This window comes from Nomascus leucogenys, chromosome 10, assembly GCF_006542625.1.
Source record: "Nomascus leucogenys isolate Asia chromosome 10, Asia_NLE_v1, whole genome shotgun sequence".
Lineage (NCBI taxonomy): Eukaryota > Metazoa > Chordata > Mammalia > Primates > Hylobatidae > Nomascus > Nomascus leucogenys.
Genome location: NC_044390.1, coordinates 98,252,686 through 98,273,203, shown reverse-complemented (window position 1 = coordinate 98,273,203; position 20,518 = coordinate 98,252,686). Strand labels below are relative to the sequence as shown.

At 53.0% G+C, this 20,518-nt stretch overlaps 1 protein-coding gene across 1 annotated transcript in view; it reads right to left on the bottom strand.

Moving 5' to 3' along the window:
• Window positions 1-4,987: 4,987 nt before the first annotated feature.
• Window positions 4,988-20,518, bottom strand: part of ADGRD1 (adhesion G protein-coupled receptor D1) — a 188,197-nt gene continuing 172,666 nt past the window's right edge. Inside the window, exons 21-25 of the mRNA XM_003276131.2 lie at window positions 14,623-14,714; window positions 10,278-10,404; window positions 9,422-9,463; window positions 8,233-8,325; window positions 4,988-7,283 (exon numbers count right to left, since the gene is read on the bottom strand). Coding sequence (XP_003276179.2) covers window positions 7,188-7,283; window positions 8,233-8,325; window positions 9,422-9,463; window positions 10,278-10,404; window positions 14,623-14,714 — 450 coding nt within the window. The 3' untranslated portion in view covers window positions 4,988-7,187. The remainder of the gene's footprint in view (window positions 7,284-8,232; window positions 8,326-9,421; window positions 9,464-10,277; window positions 10,405-14,622; window positions 14,715-20,518) is intronic.

The window sequence follows — 20,518 nt, the reverse complement described above, 5'->3', positions numbered from 1 at the left end:
AGGGTAGAGATTGATTAGCAGATACCCTGTTTAAAAAACGGCTCTGTGTGGCCCACCACAGGCTGGGAACCACGGATCAGTACCCTGGAGGTCTGCCATAGAGTTATTTCCACTCAACCCACAATCTAGTCCCATCCCTGTATTCCAGAAAGTCTAATTAATAGCCACCCTAGCCATGGGAAAATCCATTGAGATTCAGGAAAACAACCCTGATCTCCAGAGTCAACTCATGAGTATGAAAAAAAGTCCTGGCACTGCAAAAGATTTGCATCGCAAACACATCATAAAAAGGAGAAAATGTTCTTCTTGGAAAAGATTTTCAAGTGAAGCAAGTAAAATTCACAGCATGGCTGTTTTCTTTTATCAATAAGATAAAAGAACACACTGCATCACATCAGGAAGAAACCATCTGGATAAAATGTGCTGTGCAGCAGAATGAAAACCACAGCAGACTAAATAAAACCTTTGTTGAAAGCAGGAAATGGAGAACTGACCCCGAAAGAAGTATAAATTTGGTAAGTATCGATTATTTTATAAAATATATCCAAAATATCAAGAAAATGTAAAAATAAAATAAAGAAAAATAAGAGATGATGAAAAACACAAAGGACACAGCACAGATTCCCAACTCGTGAACGACGGGAGTCCTAATGGAGATGAATGCACATCTCAAAGACGCCATCGGAGCTGCAGCTCAGAAAGGATAGCACAAAAGGCCTGGGATTCAAAAGAGTGGCATGTCTGTATTCTACTAAAAACTGAGAATGAAAACAGTATCAATACATAATCTGGTTAAAAATTAAACTGTCAGGGAAAGCATCTTGAAATTTTCCAAAGAGATCAGACGAGGGTAAGTTGACTTTCACATAAAATTATATTATTAACTTCTGAATTTCTCTTTGTTAAACAATCATACCTACAGATGTTTCTGGGGAAAAGGATGTGACATCAGAATTCTGTATCTTGACTTACAAAGAAAAAAAAAACAAAAGATACTCTCTTTTTTAATAAACTTAAAATGTTCACATGGCAAGTGTTCACCCAGCAAAGTACTTCAGAACAAATTCCAGAATCACCAGAGAACCAGTGAACAAAGAGGGTGCAGAGATAAGGAGAGACATTAGATGATAAAGCAATCAGTTCTCCAAGGAGACATAACAGTCCTCACTGTGTATGCACCAAACAACACAACACCCCAATACGTGAGGCAAACTGATGAACTGCAAGGAGAAATGGCCAATTCAGATACTGGCTGGATTAGAACAAATACCCAAAACTTGGGGAGTAGTGCTCAATATCGTATGCCATTAGGGAACTGATAATTCAAACAATCAAATGTCACTACACACCTATTAGTATGGCTAACATTCAACACACTGACAACACGAAATGCTGGCGAGGATGTGGAACACAGAAACTCATTCATTGCTGGCGGGAATGCAAAATGGTGCAGCTACTTGGCAGTCTCTTACAAAACTAAACATTTTCGTACCATACAATCTAGCAATCACGCTCCTTAGTATTTATCCAAATGGGATGAAAACTTATTTCCACACAAAAACCTGCACACAATGCTTATATTAGCTTTACTCATCACTGCCAAAATGTAGAAGCAACTAAGCTGTCCTTCATAGGTGAATGGATAAAGTGTGGCCCCTCCACACAATGGAATATTATACGGCAATAAAAAGAAATGATCTGTCAAGCCATAAAAAGATAGGGAGGAACCGTAAATGCATATTGCTATGCAAAAGAACCCCATCTGAAAAACATATGTACTGTATGATTCCAACTATACGACATTCTGGGACAGGCAAAGCTATAGAAACAGCAAAAAAAAAAAAAAAAAAATAGTGGTTGTCAGGCTTAGTTGGGGAGAGAGAGAGATGAACAGGTGAAGCCCAGAGGGCGTTTTAGGGCAGTGAAGCTACGTGATGCTGTAAGTCAATACCTCTGTCAAAACCCATAGAACAGTATGACACAGAGTGGGCCCTGGTGTAAACTATGGACTCTTGTTAACAACAGTGCATCAACATTCATTTGCCAATTGTGACAGATGCACCGCACTGACGCAAGACATTGATAATCGGGGAAACTGCAGGAGTGGGATGGGGAAAAGGAGGTATGAGGGAGCTCAGTTGTTCTGTAGACTTAAAAGTGCTCTAAAAACAAAGCCAATTATTTTTTAAAAAGTAGATTAACAATTTAAATTTGCTTAATTTATAAGATTAAAATAGCATGAATATGTACAACTTTTAAGAATAAAAACACTAATATGAAAATCCTTTTATTTTTTATTTTTTGAGACAGGGTCTTGCTCCGTCACCCAGGCTGGAGTGCAGTGGTAGGAACATGGCTCACTGCAGCCTCAACTTTCCAGGCTCAAGCGCTTCTCCGGCCGCAGCCCCACAAGTAGCTGGGACTACAGGTGCACACCACCACGCCCGGCTAATTTTTGTATTTTTAGTAGAGACGGGGTTTTGCCATGTTGCCCAGGCTGGTCTCAAACTCCTGAGTTCAAGTGATCTGCCTGCCTTGATCTCCCAAAGTGCTGGGATTACAGGCATGAGCCACTGTGCCTGGCCTGAAAATCCTTTCTTTAAATACCAAACAGAAACAAAGTTGCCAACAGTAAGGGCACACTAAATACTAAGCTTTATGGGCCTGTATTATGGCATTAGTGCAGATGTAGTCAGGGAAAAGCCAAGATAGCGCTGAAGCAAATTATCGTAAAAGATTGAAAGATTGCAACCCAGACATCAAAAAGCAAAACAAAAAAAGAAATAACAGAACAACACTCCCCCCAACCCTCCACCGCAACCCCCCAGCACGAAAAAACCCAAGAAGCATGAATAAAATGACGGATGCAAAATGTTACAAATAGATCACATAAATATCAAGATGTCAACTCCCCAATTAAATGCAGAGATCCTCAGACTGGCTTTGAAAGCACAGCCACTAATACGCTCTTTAGAAGGAATCATCCTAGCGCTAACTGGCATAAAGGCTAAAAATAGAGGCTGTGCAAAGAGGAACCAAATGCCATTTAGAAGCAAGCAGGGAATCGGACAATGATGCAGACTGCCCACATCTTCTTTGCTCACATCCAAACTCCCTGAATTTAGCTGAAAAAAATATTTTTAAAGGCCTGTTGGAGCACGAAAATAATGACTCCCATTTGTGAACAGTAATTTCTGATGCCTCTGAAGGAAGTCAGAGGACGGCAGGAGCAGCTCGCTATGGAGGAGGGGCCAGGATGCAGGAGGGTACTCAGGGGAACCCCCCCTTCCAGGGTGGCCCCTCTGCCCCATGCTTGCAGCTCCACCAACCTGACTCGTCCCCTCATCCCTAGAGGCTAAAGGGAGAGGCCTGGCCAAGGCTGGGTGTCAAGTGGCTTGTGGGAGAGGGAGGGCCCTGCACCACCCTCGATGGGCGGCCCCGGTGGAGGCATTTCTCCAAGCACCCAGGACGGCCACAGCTGTTGGCTCCTGTCACCATGTGTGCGGCTTCCCTGGGACCCGGTCCCACGTCACCACAGGAGAGCACAATTGGGATGGGTGCAGGGCAGTGAGTGATACCGTAAACAAATGAAACATCTCCCCTGTATATTCAGAATTGTGGCCACCTTCCTAAGAAAATAAAAAGTAAAGACATATGAAAGACTGTTCAAACTCAGTAGTAATCAAGAAAATACAAATGATAAGTTTCACACATACTAAGCTGGTGATGAGAACACTGCTCACCTTTCCCGTAAAAGTTTTGAGAAATGAGAGTATCAGTAAGTTCTGAGAATATTAATAAGTTCTCACCAGCAGTGAAAACTGACCCGATAACTCTTTTGGTAAAGAATCTGGCAGAATGTTTCAAGAGTCATGGAATTCTTTACTTTTTGATGCAAAACCCATTTTTTTTCAGATTTTTAACCTAAAAAATGATCAACATAAAAAATAAGGAAAAAAGTCATAAGCACAAAGACATTATATCTATCCCTCTATTATATAGATATAAAAAATATTGAAATGTTACATAAATAAAAATATATATACGATAAATATGTAAATGTTGATATATGACACAGAAGCATAGAAATAATCCAGTTATAAAACAGTGCAAGATTTTTGGTAAAATATAATATGTAACAGAACACTTTATATTACAATCATAATTATGAACAGAGAGTAATATGGAAAGTGGTTTATGAGTGCATATTAAGTTTAAAAGCAGACGGTGGGCTTGGTGCAGTGGCTCATACCTGTAATCCCAGCACTTTGGGAGGCCGAGGCAGGCAGATCACCTGAGGTCAGGAGTTCAAGACCAGCCACATCAACATGGTGAAACGCCAACACAGTGAAACCCCGTCTCTACTAAAAATACAAAAATTAGCTGGTTATGGTGGTGCGTGCCTGTAGTCCCAGTTACTTGGGATGTTGAGACAGGAGAATGGCTTGATCCTGGAAGGCGGAGGTTTCAGTGAATCAAGATGGCACCACTGCACTCCAGGCTGGGCGACAGAAAGACTCCGCCTCAAAAAATAATAATAATAAAAGCAGATGGCTGCACAGAGGCAACGTAGGACCATGTAAATTACATCTCTGTAAATTCTGTAAAGAGCGGAAAAGCAGCATGGGGAAGGAACAAATGAGTGTATTTGGGGGTGTGGCATGTGGCTGAACTCCGCCTCCTTTGAAGCAGCGGCCGTGTATTTTGCACTAAATCACCCTGGGCAGACAAAGGCCTGTGCACGTCCCTCCAGGCCTCCTTCCCACGCTTCCTTCCCAGGCGTGCTGCTTGCCCCCGGTTTGTGTTCATATCCCATCCCTGGGACAGAGGCTCCCGGGGCATCCCCAGAGCAAGAATGTGTGGGGCTCATAGTAGGTGCTGAGTGAATGTCTGCTGAGTCGATCCCAGCCTGGGATTCTCCTGATGTGTGTTAAGAGACTCACAGTCCCATTCACATTCCACTAGCAACAGATTTTAAGGAGCGCACTTTCTTTTAAGGACGTGACGATTTTATTTCATAAAATCACAACATATTTTCACAACTTAGTGTCATCATCTTTCTTCTACTATAAACTAAACATTTCATTCTTTCCAATTTCTTATTTTTGGCCAAATTATGTATAGATAATAAAAGTATTGCAGAAGCCAAAACATAGAGCCTATAAATAAAGTGCATGACTTTCATTCCTTGGAAATAAAAGGTTTAGACAGGTTTTGTTCATTACTTATCTTGAAATATTAGCTATATAGATGAATATGGCAACAGTTAAAAACAATTCCATCTAAACTAAAGATAGTTCCTTACTTGATCTGTTTCACTAGAAACTAAATAAGGAAAAATATCCAAGTGTAAATTGTAGGAATACAGTGTTCTCACTTTTAGGTGCTCACAGGCGTGATGAGGATCTGGCACTGTGGTCCACGTGACCTGGTTTCTGGGGTCACGGGAGCCTGGGGCAGTGGCTAAACATGGGACTTTAGTCCATACTAAACATGGGACTCTTCACTGACCAGCAGCCTTGGCCTGCAGCAGCCAGGTGTGCCCGTCATAGCACGGTTGCAGGGGCCATATGCAGGGCCCGTGGCACTGTCACCATGTGTCAGGTGGCTGGTGCAGCCTGGGCCTCGCCTGACAGAAGAGCAAAGGTTCACCACTGCAGACATGCTGCTCCCTGCCTACCCTCCCCATGCAGGAGAGGCCCGCGGATGACTGGTCCACTCCAGGTGACCAGGGGAAGAGTTACATTAAGAAGCCACCAGGTGGGATGCAAAAGGGCCACAGGCTCCATAGAAAACTCACTCTGAAACAAGGCAGACATAGGGGTGCGGAGGGGCCGAATGAAATCATGGTCACAGTTTTAAAGGAAGAGTTTCCAGTATCAAACCCAGGTTTGAATGTCTTACCCACATTTCACAGACACCACGAGTGCTGTCGGCACAGTATGAACCTCACAGCCCGTATCTCAGTGGTGTCTTAATTCACATCTATGATCCCAAACCTATGTTCCACAGGATCACGCCCACACACGGGTCCATAACAATTATCCCATCTGCTCTGGGGCTGAGTCTGAGTCCATAAATTTCCCTCAACACAGAAGACACGGCTGTCGCCAGCCCTCCCTCTCCAGGTCAGTGCGGACTCAGCGCAGGTCGGTCTCATGGGGACCAGATGGAGTGCACTGTGCTACCTGCCACGTGGTCTGCCCATTAGAAACAGTAGAGTGCCTGTGAGTCATGAGAAAGTCTCGGGGAAAGTGGTGCCTTGGAAAATGCTCTTCATTTCCACCCGGACACCAGGCACTGCAGGGACACGGCCGGCTCCTGTGGCCCAAGAACAACCAAGGAGGCTCGCACATGAGGAAGGAGGGCATCTTAAGGCCGAATTGGGGTCCAAAGAGGCAAAACTCACAGAGGACGGCCGAGAAGCTCCCCCAAGCACAGGCACCATCAGGCAGCCTCAAGGCCCAGAGCGGCTCTTCATGTGAGCAGGGGGGACCCCCCAAGGACAAGGCAGAGGGGTCACGCTCACCTGAAGAGTCAACGACTCCCGCCCACGGCTTGAGCTCGGCTTGGGCAGGAGCCCCAAACTGATGACACAGCGCAGGTTGGCCCACGCCGGCACCACCTACGGAGACACACACCACGGCTGGTGCCGGCTGTGGGGAACTCACCACTCAGTGGATTCAGACACTGGGGACTCCTCATCTTCTTCCCCACACACCCCCAGCTGCCTGCACCTGACTGAGGGTGCATGGGGACCGGAACCACCTCTTTGGCCCTGAGTCCCCAAGTCCCACCAAGGCACAGACGCTGAACGTCCCCTCCTGGTGCTGCAGGACCGGGCCCCGAGTGTCCTGGCCTCACTGGGTCTGGTGCTCAGTGACGAAGGGAGGCTCAAGGGCACCATCACAGTCAGGCCACTGTGTCCTGGGAGTCCCCAGAGGGAGTCACTCAGCCCACAGGTGGACGCGAGGCAGGAGGGCCCACGTGGGCCTGGGCATCAGGCTGCTGGGCTCAGCAGTGTGCTCTGACACCCAGAGTCACAGGGGAGGACAGCTGTCTCGGGGCCGCAACGCCCATGTCCAGACAGCAGCAAGGAGAGGGTCCCATGGGCAAAGGTGGGGCATTTCATTCCGTTTGGGGGGTGTGTTCTGAGCGCAGCCTGGCCTGGTTGGCAGCCTCCTGGCTCACACGGCTGAGAGGTCTACGCGGTGGGCAGAGTGGCTGCTCTTGTCCCAAGGGCTGAGCTTGGTGGAGGCCGTGCCTGGCCGGGTCCCATTCATCTGCAAAGCATAAGGGGATGAGCAGTGAAGGGCCTGCTCCCAGGGGGAGAGCCATAAGCCCAGTGAGTGCGGGCAGCACTGGGCCCATAGCTGCCTGAGGATTCTCCCTGCGGGGGGAAAGGTGCAGAGAGAGGGCAGCCCCCCTGCTCCTGGGGGAGATGAGGATGTGCACACTGTGGCGTCTCCACCCGCAGAGTTCTCCACGCTGACTTCCCTTAAGGGCACTGCAGGCGTGCTGTGCTGAGCGCTCACTCCCTCCTCTGCGCACCCATCTGCCCGGCACCCACGCTTTCACTCCCATGCATCTGTCCATGCTGCGTTCATTCCATGGTGACTCATGGAGCGTGCCACACACCCGGCACAGATGTAGCTGTGGGGCTAGAGCAGTGCATGAGCCAGCCAGCTCCCATGGAGCAGGGCAGACATGGTCCCTAAGCAAATGTAAAGCCACACAGCTGCAGGCAGAGGCGCAGTGCGAAAATGGGTGGGAGCGCCTTGATTGAGCACCGTGTGCGGGGAAGGACTTCCTGAGGATGGGACACCTGAGCAGGGCTCCAGCAGGTGGGAAGCAGCGGCGCAGTGAGAACCCTAACAGGGCCTGCTCCAGACTGCCTGGGGGCCTGCCTGGGCTCTGGAGGGCAGCGTGGATGGGCCACCTCATGGTCAGTTGATCTCTATGTCCTCCCATCCCTAAGTGAATACAAGAAGCCCTGACTCTTTGGGGTCAAGGGGGAGGGCTGTGGTGACTTCATCAGGACACAGGGCACTGTGTGGGGGACACAAGCCCAGAGCATGTGCAGCCTGCAGGCCTCAGTCAGGCATGAGAGGAGGACAAAGACTGCTGGGCACCCGAAGCCACCTCTGCTGCCTGCACACCCCATCCTGCTGAGGACCCAGCCTGGTGAAGGAAGATGGGCTGGGACCCTCGGTTTAAGGAGGCTGCACTCACGATGTCCGAGTGGAAGGGCTTCGTGTTGGCGATGCGGGCGGAGCTGCTCGTGAGGGACCAGACCCTGGTTTTGTGCTTGAAGGCGGCTCTCACCTTGAAAGCGGGGAAGGGATCATGAGAGCAATTTCAGAGGCTGCAACAGCTGTAACCAGGAGTCTGTGCCGGGGCAACTCCAGAGCCGGATGCATGAGGGAGGCTGGGATTTGGAAGTATCAGTCGGAGCTGGTGGCTCCACAGCTGAGCTGTGCATCGCTGCTCTGTGGGGCAGACCCAGGTTGTGTCGCAGGCCAGGGAAGCTGGGTCTGGAGTGGCCTCTGCTGGGCTCCTCCCACCCAGCAATGAATGTCCCGGGGTGAGTGTGAGAGAGAAGCAAATAAATGTGTGGCAGGCAGGCAGGCAGGTGGGTGGGTGGGTGGGAGGCAGGCTTCCATGGCTGCACTGCCTTCCTGCCACCCGGATCCACCTCAGGCCTTGCAAGGGGTCACTGGGCGCTGTGGTCATGCAGCCCTTCTGCCCGGCCACCATCCTGCTCAGCGACTCTCTGCTCTGCCCTCCTTGGCCGACCTGGCCTGTCCTTGCAAACGGACACTGCCACTGAGACAGACCAGGCAGGGCAGTCCCTCTGCCCTGGGCCCATTCCCCACCCCAAGGCAGCTCCCACAACCTCAGCCTGGCAGGGGCTCAAAGCTGACTTAGGAAAAGTTCTCCCACAGGAACAGAAGTCCTTGGGGCAGCCCCTACTTCCCCCCAGCCAAGTACACGGCAGGTGCCAGGCCCAGAGCAGCACCGAGAATAAGCCTGCACTGGCTGCCCCAGAGTCCAAGGAGGCCACATCACAAAAGTCCTCTTCCCAGCTCCCGTGGACAGAAGTCCTCCCTCTCACAGCCAGGCCAGCTTCCCCAAGGCCCTTGAGGAGGACTGTGGGGAGCACGCCTACATCTCACTCTCCCCAAGATGCAGTCTCCACTTCTCCAGGGAGAGAGGATGCTTACACATCGCTTAGCAACTAGGCAGGGAGAGAAGAGCTGCTCAGCAGCAGGCCCAGGGCACACACTTGTCATCAGGAACGCGGCTGGCTCAGGATTTGAGTCCCAGACACCACCCCGACAGGGCAACGCTATTCCTGCTCCTGTGACCTTTCAGAAAGGAAAAGCCAGCTGCATACTGCCAGGAAATAGAGTGGACGTACCTCTGAATTCAGGAGACAATGAAAGAGGAATATGAACAGTCCCTGGGAAGAAGGAAGAAACACAGAGATTAGAGCCCTTTGCGCGTAGTTAGGAACACTGGAGGTTCTTCCCATGCAGCCTGGGAGTGGCACTGGTACCGCATGCTGTGACACAGGTCCCATGACCTGGGGCCCATGAGCACGGAGGGGCGTCCTGGGTCCCACCCTGTGATCCAACCTAGATTCGGACAGCTGCTCGGACAGAGTTCAGAGAGGGGGTGCTGCATGGGCAAAGGTGCAGCAGCAGGTGGGTTCCTAGGCAGGCTCAGTGCGGGGAAGGGCAGGCACTTCCGAAGACGTGCCACCGGCCTGCAGACACAGAAGCAACTTGAGTAGCCCAGGGAGAGTCGGGAGGGCCGTGGATGGTGACGGGGACCCATCCCTGCCCTTCCTTGGGGGCCTGTGGGTCTGAGGGCCCTGACCCTGCGCATCCCAAGTCTTTGGTTCCCAGGTGACCCTCCCTGGCCCTTCACACAGAGGGCAGCACCTGGGGGGACCGCCCTGGCCACCTCTCTGCCTGACTTTCTTTCCAGAGCTGCCGCAGGCTGACTGTCTTACTGTCCTCCATTCCCAGCCAGGACATGCCAACTACAGATGCTGGCCAGAAGCACAGGCAGCCCCGCCCTGAACGGGTCAGGATCCTGCAGGCCCCACTTTCTGAGAGTCCTCAGGCTTCGGGGACGCCCCGCATTACAGGCTCCTAAGGTGTGGCGGGGAGGGCAGGCCTCCCTCCCACACCTGCAGCCGTAGCTCCCTGCAAGCCTGCTCCTGACGGCTGGCGGCCCCCACCTCCCTGCCAGTCCCCGCGGGCTCTCACCTGCAGGGAGTTGAGCGTGGCGAACATGTACTGGAAAACCACAGCACAACCGTTGACAGCAAGCACGCCGAAGACCCACGAGGTGCCCAGGATGGGCAGCAGCACGGCCACTGCCTTGGCTGTCAACCTGGAGAGAAACAGCGACAGTCACCCTGAGCAGCAGGAGGGCGGGTGCAGGCTGTGAGGACTGCCCTCGAGACGCCAGGCTTCCAGACGGGTGCAGGCACCGCCCTGCTGGGAGCAAGACCTGGGGTCCCCCCTGCAGGTAGCCCTGGTTGAGGCATTTACCTGGGAGAAGCCTCGGTGTTTCCACACCTCCATCCCCTTACAGCTGGTGGGTGGGAGAGAGCTCTGGAAAAGTTCAGGTAGCACCCAGGGCTCACCCAGGCCATAGGGAGAATCTGTCCAGGCCCAGGGCTTGCATTTGAGCTGTTTGTAAAGATGAGGAGGAGCCAGGCCAGAGGGGAGAGATTCGGGGGATGGAAGCAGCAGAGGGTGCCCTGCAGCGTCCGGAACCCAGGCCTCCTGTGAGACGCTTGGAAGGGGGCAATGAGGCCTGGGCCTGAAATGAGGCCATGGCCAGGAAGACTTGGCCAGGCCTCGCTGGGCTGCAGCCTGTGTGTCCCCCGCTGATCACCCAAGCCCTCCTGTGACACTGACGGTGAGTTCTCAGAGGGCAGGACCAAGTGATCATCTTCATGGCCCTGGTCATGCTCAAAGGACGTGCTAAACGAGGGCTTGCTGAACTGCACTGTGAATTGAAGAGTCCTGTCGCCGAACACACCACCCCCATCAGCATGCGTCTTTATCTCCCTAGAGCCCCATGGGCCCTCTTGACACAGGACAGGCAGGTTATATATTGACCCCATTGTATAATAAGGAAACTGAGGCCCCACAGCCCCTAGTAATGGCTAAGGTGACACAGGGTTTCATCAGGGGCAGAACCAGAGGGTATTGCAGACGTCCCCACCTGGGCCAGAGTTAGCACCCACTCTGACTGGGCCCACCAGCTGCCTGCCTCAGAGCCATTCCTGATGTGCTGTGTCAATCATGGCCAACTAACTCAAGTCCAGTCCATCCTGACTTCTGAAACAGCTGGGCTTTCCACAGCAGGGCCCTTCTGCCTTTGAGCTTTAGAGAAAAGTCTAGAGACTAACGGGGTTCCTGCTGCCCAGGTCAGCCACTGTCACATGCCTCGGTTTACCCCTCATCACTCAGCCCAGTGACGGAGATTGTCTCCCTCATAGACTGTGGGTTCCCTAAAGGCTGGAACTTGGTCTTTTTGTCTCTGTAACACCAAAGTGCATCCCAGCACCAGGACTCAGAGGCTCTCAGGAAATAAACATTGAATGAATGAATGAATGAATGAACGATGAACAAATGGATGGCCATGCAGCAGTGCTGCACACGGATCTGGCACCTCCCCGGGAGGAGGTAAGATGCGGCCATAATGAGCTTCCTTGTCAAGAGCCCGAGAGCCTGGTACTGACAGCTCCTGGCAATGGGTGCCTGTAAAACCCAGAAGTGTTCCAGCACTTCAGCTCTCAGAGAAGCTGCAGCCAGCTTGTTCTCATAACACTAATGCAATAAAAGTAAAACATCTGTCTCTGAGAAACAAAGATATGCATTATTCAGCTACGATCTTTAGATCCCGGGAAACCGTATTTGAAAGGAAAGGTCACCGAGAAATAGGTACCAAAATGTGCTACTTTTAAAGTGATGGTTTGACTTTTCTTAAAATGAACAATAGAAGATCTTGGGGGAAGGCGCTGAGCTGAAGCTCTGAGGACTCTCAACACGGCCAGAGCTGTCAGTGTCCCTGGTCAAAAGCGAAAGGAGAGGCGTCCCTGGATCTGAAGGAGGCTCTGGGCAGGGGTGTGCTTTCCTCTCTGATCTATGACCCCCTCTTGCTCCTCCAAGGTTGGCCCTGGCCTGGGGGGCTCAGGCCCTGAGTCTCCAGCCCCCACAGCCACCTGCTCGTGGGTGCACTTCTGTGGGGGTCTCACCCTCACGCCCCCGCCCCCAGGGTCCCACTTGTAAAACCTGACCATTCTCTGCTTCTTTTTCAGGAGTGTGGAATCATAATCAATAAACAGAGACTTTTTAAAAAGTGAAAGCCAGGCTTCTCCCCCTTCTCAGACCTCACCTATTCTCTTCTCCACTTTTCTCGGGGTGGGGGTGGCGGGGAAGTGAAAGCCAACCCTGTGGAGGGCCCCTGAGGAAGAATCTCATCTTGTTATTCACTGAGTACTGGGCTGCTTGGCACTAAGAAAATGACTAGAGTAAAACCAGACGATGAAGAATAGGAAGGTGCTGGGGAAGCTTCCTCATGAGGCAGTGACTGCCTCTTCCTGCCTGGCGCCTGCGGCTCCCCGGCTGTGCTTCATCAGCCCCGGGAGGCAAGTGTTACACAATCCACACTAAGAAGATTGTGAGGAAGCATCCCTGGGGGGTAGACCTGACCACCCAAAGGAGAGGAGCTGAAGGCATTGGGGAATGCGCTGGGTTGCACAATGGAGAGGGACCCAGAAGGGTCTGTCCCCAGAGATGCTTGCCTGCGCCTCCCTGGGAGGGACGCATCCCCGGGCTGCCAGGTGCAGACTCATGTGGGAACGATGGGCAATGCCTTCAGCTGTGCCCTGCAAAGACCTGGGCATGCTCTCCGGGGCCACGCTACCTCGAGCCTTCACAAGAGCTGCAGACACAGTGCCAGCCTGTCGCTTGGAGGACATTTCCATGGAGAAGCAAAGGCAGTGGACAGAAGCTGCTTCCTGGGTGGGCACTGATGGGAGGATGGGGGGCAGTGGGGTAGAGATGGAAGGCGGTGCACAGGTGCGGGGCAGGTGCACGGGGGTGTTCTGGTGGCAGTGGAAGTGGTGGTCTCATGGGGCTCAGACAGGGGAGTGTGAGCTTTTGCTGGAGACAAGCTGGCAACAGACTGGCTGACCCTGAACGCTGAGGTGAGGGCGTGGGGAGCTGAGGGCTGGGGTGAGGAAGGGACAGGTCCCTCCCCGGCCAGGCCATGAGAGGTCCAGGAGACCAGCCTGGTCTCAGCAGTGGAAGAGGAAAGGACGTGATCTCTGACCCCACAAGCATCTCTTGCACGGGGCACAACCCTTGAAGGTTTCCAGGAGCTGAACAGCCCAAGGAGGCTGCAGCCTCTTGTCAGGTTAATTTATGGTGTTTGGAATTCATTACAGACTAATTCTCTCATAGATTCGCTGCTGACATATTTACCACTTTTGCTTTCACATCAGAAAAGATATACAGTGGCTGAAGTAACATTACAGAATGTCAGCTGCCTGGTACCCATGCCCTGCTTTTCATAAAGCCCCCAAGTTCCCTGTAAGGGACGGCCCCCCCAGCTTTCAGCCCTGTGGTTTGGAGGTGCTGACTGAACAGTCACACGGTCATATGAGTGAATCCCGCTCTACAGGGTCTGGCTCAGGGAGGGCACAGGTCCAGCCTGAGTCCCCATCCTCCTCCAGGCACAGGCCTCTGTCTCAGCAGGTGGGACAGGGACTCCCCCGTGGGCCTGAACCCCTGCCGCAGCCATTCTGCCACCAGGGGGCAGAGTCGACCTCAGCCTGAAGCCAACACCGAGGATGCCAAGGAGGAGCTGGGCCCCAGTGCTGCAACTGCCAAAGAATTCCTGCAACGCCAAGGCTTCTGAGCTCTGGACTTGACAGTCAGCTGCGTCAGTGAGTCCCCCTTCTGCTTAGGCCAGTGCATGCTGGGATTTCTGTCACCTGCAATCGGCTGGGCCCTAACAGATGTGGGTCAGGACACCCCAGATGGCAGTGAGTTGTGTGGCTGGAATCCCTCCCAGAGACCCCGCCCTTCTCCAGGCTGGCAGCCCAGAGCACGCCAGGACGTGGCTCTAACTTGCACCTTCCGTGATGTGCCAGCTGAGGGCGAACCTGTCATCATCCCGTTCTGCACGTGAGGAAGGCGAGGTGCCGACGGGCTGAATAACTCGCTGAGCCCAGCAGATGGCCAGGGCAGAGGCGGGACTGGCAGGGGCTTTCTGGCTCTAGAATCTTCCCCGCTGCAGCCCCCCAGCTGCTCATCACCCTGGGGTGAAGAGATCCCTAGGAGAACATCCGCAGACTCCATTCTTCTACACATGGGAGCTCTGGGGCTGGGTAAAGGCCCTGTCCTGGGTCATGACAGCCAAGCGAGGGCCTGAAGCCAGAGCTGCCCCGAGATCACAGGGACACCGAGCAAGTGGAGGACTTTGGTGCCGGCCACGGGAGGCAGGAGTGGCTGTCTCTCCTGTGACCTCAGAGCAGTCCTCTGGGGGCGGAAGGGCCACGGCACTGCTGGCAGCCTGAGGTCAACTTACTTGAGGGCACCGGGGTCCCCATGGATCTTGTAGTTGTCAGCGCTGATCTGTGAAATGACTCTGGTCACAGCGATCAGGATGCCAATGTTGACCTGCACAAGAAGCCATGGAGGAAGGTGAGGAGGGCCTGGGCCGCACCTGCAGGAGAACTGAGTCCACCTGGCCACTGCCCTCACCACAGGCTACCCCTGCCCAGCCAGGGCTCCTGGGACACAGAGGCGTCGCTGGGACAAATCTCACCCTGTTCCGTGGGCTTTTACCAACATGCACAACATGCAAGCTCGCCTCTGAGAGCTCCTGCGTTGAGAAGACAGCAGAGACAAGTTCTAGTCCCAGGAACACATCCGGGCAGGAGGGGATGAGCCTGGGCCAGACCTCATCTTAGCATCTGCTTCGTTAGTGTGACCGTGGGCAACTCACCCAGGTCCTCCGAGCCTCAGCGCCCCAGGCGACGAGAAGGATAGTGCTCACTGTGCAAACAACTGCTCAATGTGCCAGGCCCCGGCACGGCAGCTGGCTCTCATCTCCCGCCCCGGCCCAGGCCTGCAGCTGTGTGAGCCACAGAAGCTGCGGCAGAGGGGGACCATCTGCTGCCAGCACCCTTCCTTGCTGGGAAACTGCTGGAAGGCTCCTGTTGGGACCTATGGGGCAGGGCGGGGCACTGAGGGGCCCCTGGCAGAGGCTTCAGCACAACCTGCCCCTCACCTGGGCAGCTCCGTCAGTAGGAGGCTGGCGAGGCAGGCACAGCATGGGGAAGAGCCCCCCAATGCCCGCTGGCTGCAGGGTTAGGATAAGGGTTAGCCTTCTCCCTTGTGTCTGAAAAATTCTGAGGCCGTGTACAGAGTCAGCAAGGAGTCCAGCTCCAGGGTAAAGTCCTCTGCGTGAACCCTCAGGCTCGAACTTTCAGGCAATGAACAGGGCTCTACCTGGCAGCCTCACAGGGCAGCTGCTGTCCCCACGCCAGCCTGGGTGCAGCGAGAGCCTGGCAGTCTCTGAAGGGAGCTGCGGTGAGAGGGCAAGGCACTGGGGCCCCTCACGGGAAGGGCCAGCCTCGCCCTTCCCCAGCACGGGATGGGCCAGCCTCGCTCTTCCCCAGCACGGGATGGGCCAGCCTCGCTGTTCTCCCGCATGGGGTGGGCCAGCCTCACTCTTCCACACATCTGCACCCCTCGCCTAGGCGCCCACGCCAGGCCTTTCTGAAGCGCCTGCTGAGCCCGCCTCACCCTAGGGGCCTTGAAGGCACCTTTGTGCCCAGGACTTTTCCACTGTGAACCCTTCCCCTTCCTCCTCGAGCAGCTCCCAAGCCCAAGAGCCAGCAGGAGCCCGCCGCCCAGGGCTCTCTCAGCAGACCGGCCCTGTCTGCACGGAGGCTTCAGACCCTCCTGGTGCTGTTCTTTGGGGGAGAATGGTGCGCGGTGGGGCCGCCCCCTCCTGCCTAGCCCCTTAGGACACTATTGTAGCAGTGAGCACCCCAACTGTTCGCTCCTCGGCTCCTGTCTTCACTGACCACCTCAACACCTGGCAGCTCAGCTCATGCCCAGCTCAGCTGACAGTCTGATGCACCTTAGTTGCCCTTATTTTCCCATCTGTAAAGTGAGGCTAATAATACAAGTGTCCCAAGGCCAGGGAAGGGAAAAGAAGTGAACATATTAGCCACCCAGCATGGCGTCTGCACAAAGAGCATGTCCAGAAACGCTGATGCCCTCCAGCCAACCTCACTGTGTAACGACGACAAGAAAAGCCACACTCAACTAGGAGCAGAAAGCGGGAGCAGCGTGGAGGACAGGGCAGTGGTTTTCAAATGCAGTGATGATTCAACTAGGACAGTGACAAACGCGTAAGTGACTAATGTGCAGTTATTACTTCGAGTGGGGATTTCAATTGCAGACGGCTGATGGTCACTGATGTGTGAGTGCGGCCCGTGCCCTCAGAGCAGGCTGGCCTTGGCCATCTGCCTGGGAAGCACTTTCGTGCCTCCAGTGGTGGCTACAGCATCACACAGAGAGGGATGTGGAGACGGAAGATGCCCCAGGTCAAACTGCCACAGACCCTGCCTGCTCTTCTTACTGAGATTCAGAAGTTTCTCTTGAATAAATGCTTTTAGTGTGCATGCCTTTGTTGCCAGAATTCCGAATATTTTTTCAAAACAATTCTTCCAGTTCTTTCCTTGTTTTGGGGGTGGAGATTTCCCCAGGTCCTGACTCTGCCATTCTGCATCTCATGCCCCTTTCCACTCAGGGGTTTCCATTCTGGGTGCCTCACCTACTGACACAGGCGGGGGCCTTATCTGTAACAAGATTGGAAACAACCTGAATGTCCACACCCAGACAGCAGGGCAGGCCTGTCACTCACACCCAGACAGCAAGGCGGGCCTGTCACTCACACCCAGACAGCAGGGCGGGCCTGTCACTCACACCCAGACAGCAGGGAGGGGCTGCCATGCACACCCACTCTGTGGAACACTTTGTGGGTCTGAGACAGACTGAGGCAGCTCTTCCTCGGTGAAGAAGCCACAGCCCCCACATACACTGAAGGCCGCGATGGGTGGGTGTAGTTACAGTCCCCCTATCTGCACAAAACCCCAGGATACCCATGAAACCAGCATCACGGGTTGCCTGTTTGGAGGGAAGGTGGAAACCAGGGAATGCAGAAACATACATAGGCAGACACATTCATGCATAGATTCTTAAGCTTTTCCTTTAAATTTTGTGTTGCCAATTCAAAAATCAAATTCTTTAAATTTTAGTTTTAAACAATTATAAATTAAAAGGAAATAATATGAAGCCCATTTCCTGTGAACAACTGAGCAGTGTCCTCGGGGTCAGGTGGAATAGAAACTCAGCCATGCAGTGTTGCAGTGATTCAGGGGATGGAGAAACCGTGAAGCCTGGGAGCCACAAGAGGGATGCCTGGAGATGGAGAGGATCTCGAGCAACTTGAGTGAGTGCAGAGTTCCCATCAACCAACACCCCACCTGAGCTCAGAATCCCATCACAACCAACCCAACCAACACCCCACCTGAGCTCAGAATCCCATCACAACCAACTCAACCAACACCTCACCTGAGCTCAGAATCCCATCACAACCAACCCAACCAACACCTCACCCCAGCTCAGGGTTCCGTCACAACCAACTCACCAACCCCACCTGAGCTCAGCCACACCCCCCCCCCCCCCCCCCCCCCCCCCCCCACCCCCCTGAGCTCAGAATCCCATCACAACCAACCCAACCAACACCCCACCTGAGCTCAGAATCCCATCACAACCAACTCAACCAACACCTCACCTGAGCTCAGAATCCCATCACAACCAACCCAACCAACACCTCACCCCAGCTCAGGGTTCCGTCACAACCAACTCAACCAACACCTCACCTGAGCTCAGGGTTCCATCACAACCAACCCAACCAACACCCCACCTGAGCTCAGATCCCAGCATAACCAACCCAACCAACACCCCACCTGAGCTCAGAATCCCAGCACAACCAACCCAACCAACACCCCACCTGAGCTCAGAATCCCATCACAACCAACTCAACCAACCCTCACCTGAGCTCAGAATCCCATCACACCACTCAACCAACACCTCACCTGAGCTCAGAATCCCATCACAACCAACCCAACCAACACCTCACCCCAGCTCAGGGTTCCGTCACAACCAACTCAACCAACACCTCACCTGAGCTCAGGGTTCCATCACAACCAACCCAACCAACACCCCCTGAGCTCAGATCCCATCACAACCAACTCAACCAACACCTCACCTGAGCTCAGAATCCCATCACAACCAACCCAACCAACACCTCACCCAGCTCAGGGTTCCATCACAACCAACCAACCAACACCCACCTGAGCTCAGAATCCCATCACAACCAACTCAACCAACACCTCACCTGAGCTCAGGTTCCATCACAACCACCCAACCACACCCACCTGAGCTCAGAATCCCATCACAACCAACCCACCAACACCCCACCTAGCCCCCCCCCCCCCCCCCCCCCCCCCCCCCCCCCCCCCCCCTCAGAATCCCATCACAACCACCCACCAACACCCCACCTGACCTCAGATCCCATCACAACCAACTCAACCAACACCCCACCGAGCTCAGAATCCCATCACAACCAACCCAACCCAACCACCCTCACCCCTGAGCTCAGGGTTCCATCACAACCAACCAACCAACACCCCACCTGAGCTCAGAATCCCACACAACCAACCCAACCAACACCCACCTGAGCTCAGAATCCCATCACAACCAACCAACCAACACCTCACCTGAGCTAGAATCCCATCACAACCAACCAACCAACACCCACCTGAGCTCAGATCCCATCACAACCAACCCAACCAACACCCCACCTGAGCTCAGAATCCCAGCACAACCAACCCAACCAACACCTCACCCGAGCTCAGGTTCCATCATACAACACCCCACCCGAGCTCAGGGTCCCATCACAACCAACTCAACCAACACCTCACCTGAGCTCAGGGTTCCATCACAACCAACACCCCACCCGAGCTCAGGGTCCCATCACAACCAACTCAACCAACACCCCATCCGAGCTCAGGGTTCCATCACAACCAACACCCACATAAGCTCAGAAGTCTCATCATCACTCCTGCTTTGCCGCTGGAGGCTATAAAGTGTGGTTCTGCCCCAGACCTCTCAGCTGTAAAGCTGAAAGATGCACACATGACTGTTCCCAGACTTTTGGGACAAGGCCACTGAAAGGATGATCAACTTGCAGCAAAATGTTTTGCCAACGTGAAACGCTACAAGTGATTAATTTGAGATTTCAAGTCCTTTACTTTATCTTGACTGCTTTGCGTAAGATCCACTCTACGTGTTTCATAACAGTTAAGCTGATCACATTATTACTTGTCAGAATGAGTCATCTTTCCTTTTTCTCCAAAGATTTTGCTGGGTCTCTTTTTTTTTCTTTTAGCCTGGGTCAGTCTGGTTTCATTTTCCAGGCACATTTTTTCCATCTTATCAGGATGATACATTTGCTGTGGCTTCCTAAGAGGAGGAGCAGCTCACCACGGCCTCCAATCCTGCATCGGTGCAGTTAAGTGGGGGACTATGGCTGCGAGTGGCACAAATCTGACATTTCATGAAAATATAAGACAGAATCGGGCCTGGCCCCCCTCACTCCATTTCACTCATCCTCACCCATGCCTTGCTGTATGGTACACCCACACTCGACTACAAATCGGAAAATGCCCTGGGAGTGAGGCATGTCCAGTGTGGGTACCACAGGTGTTCCAGCAGCTAAGCACCTCCCCACTGAAGGCAGATGTCAAAGAAACGACTCACAGTCCTCGCTGCAGAAGAAAAACCGGAATGCACGTGGAGGCAGTAGAACTGTAAAGCAAAGCTCTCGTGGCTCCTACGAAGGCCAAGATCACAGTGACCTCTGGTGGGAGGAGGGAGGCAGGACTGTGTGGGAATCCTGGTGTTCTGTTTCTTGACCTAGCTCAGGGTCACCAGAATGCTGATTTGTGAATAAACACTGAGCGGGACACCACTATTTCACAATGAAAGGGCTATACAGGTACATACACACATACACAAATATGTAGTTTACACAACAGTGTGTGCCTCAGTCTGTTTTCTGCTACTATAACAGAATACCACGGACTGGGTAATTTATAAAGAACTGAGATTTATTTCTTACAGTTTGGGAGACTGGGAAATCCAAAGTTGAGGGGCCTGCATCTCGTAAGGGCCTTCTTGTTGCATTGTCCCATAGCAGAAGTCGGAAAAGCAAGAGAGCACAGAGAGAGAGAAGAGGGCAAAACTCATCTTTTAATCAGAAACCCACTTGTTCAATAATGAAAGCACTCCCACAATAGCAGCATTAACCCATTCGCGAGAGCAAAGCCCTCATGACCTCA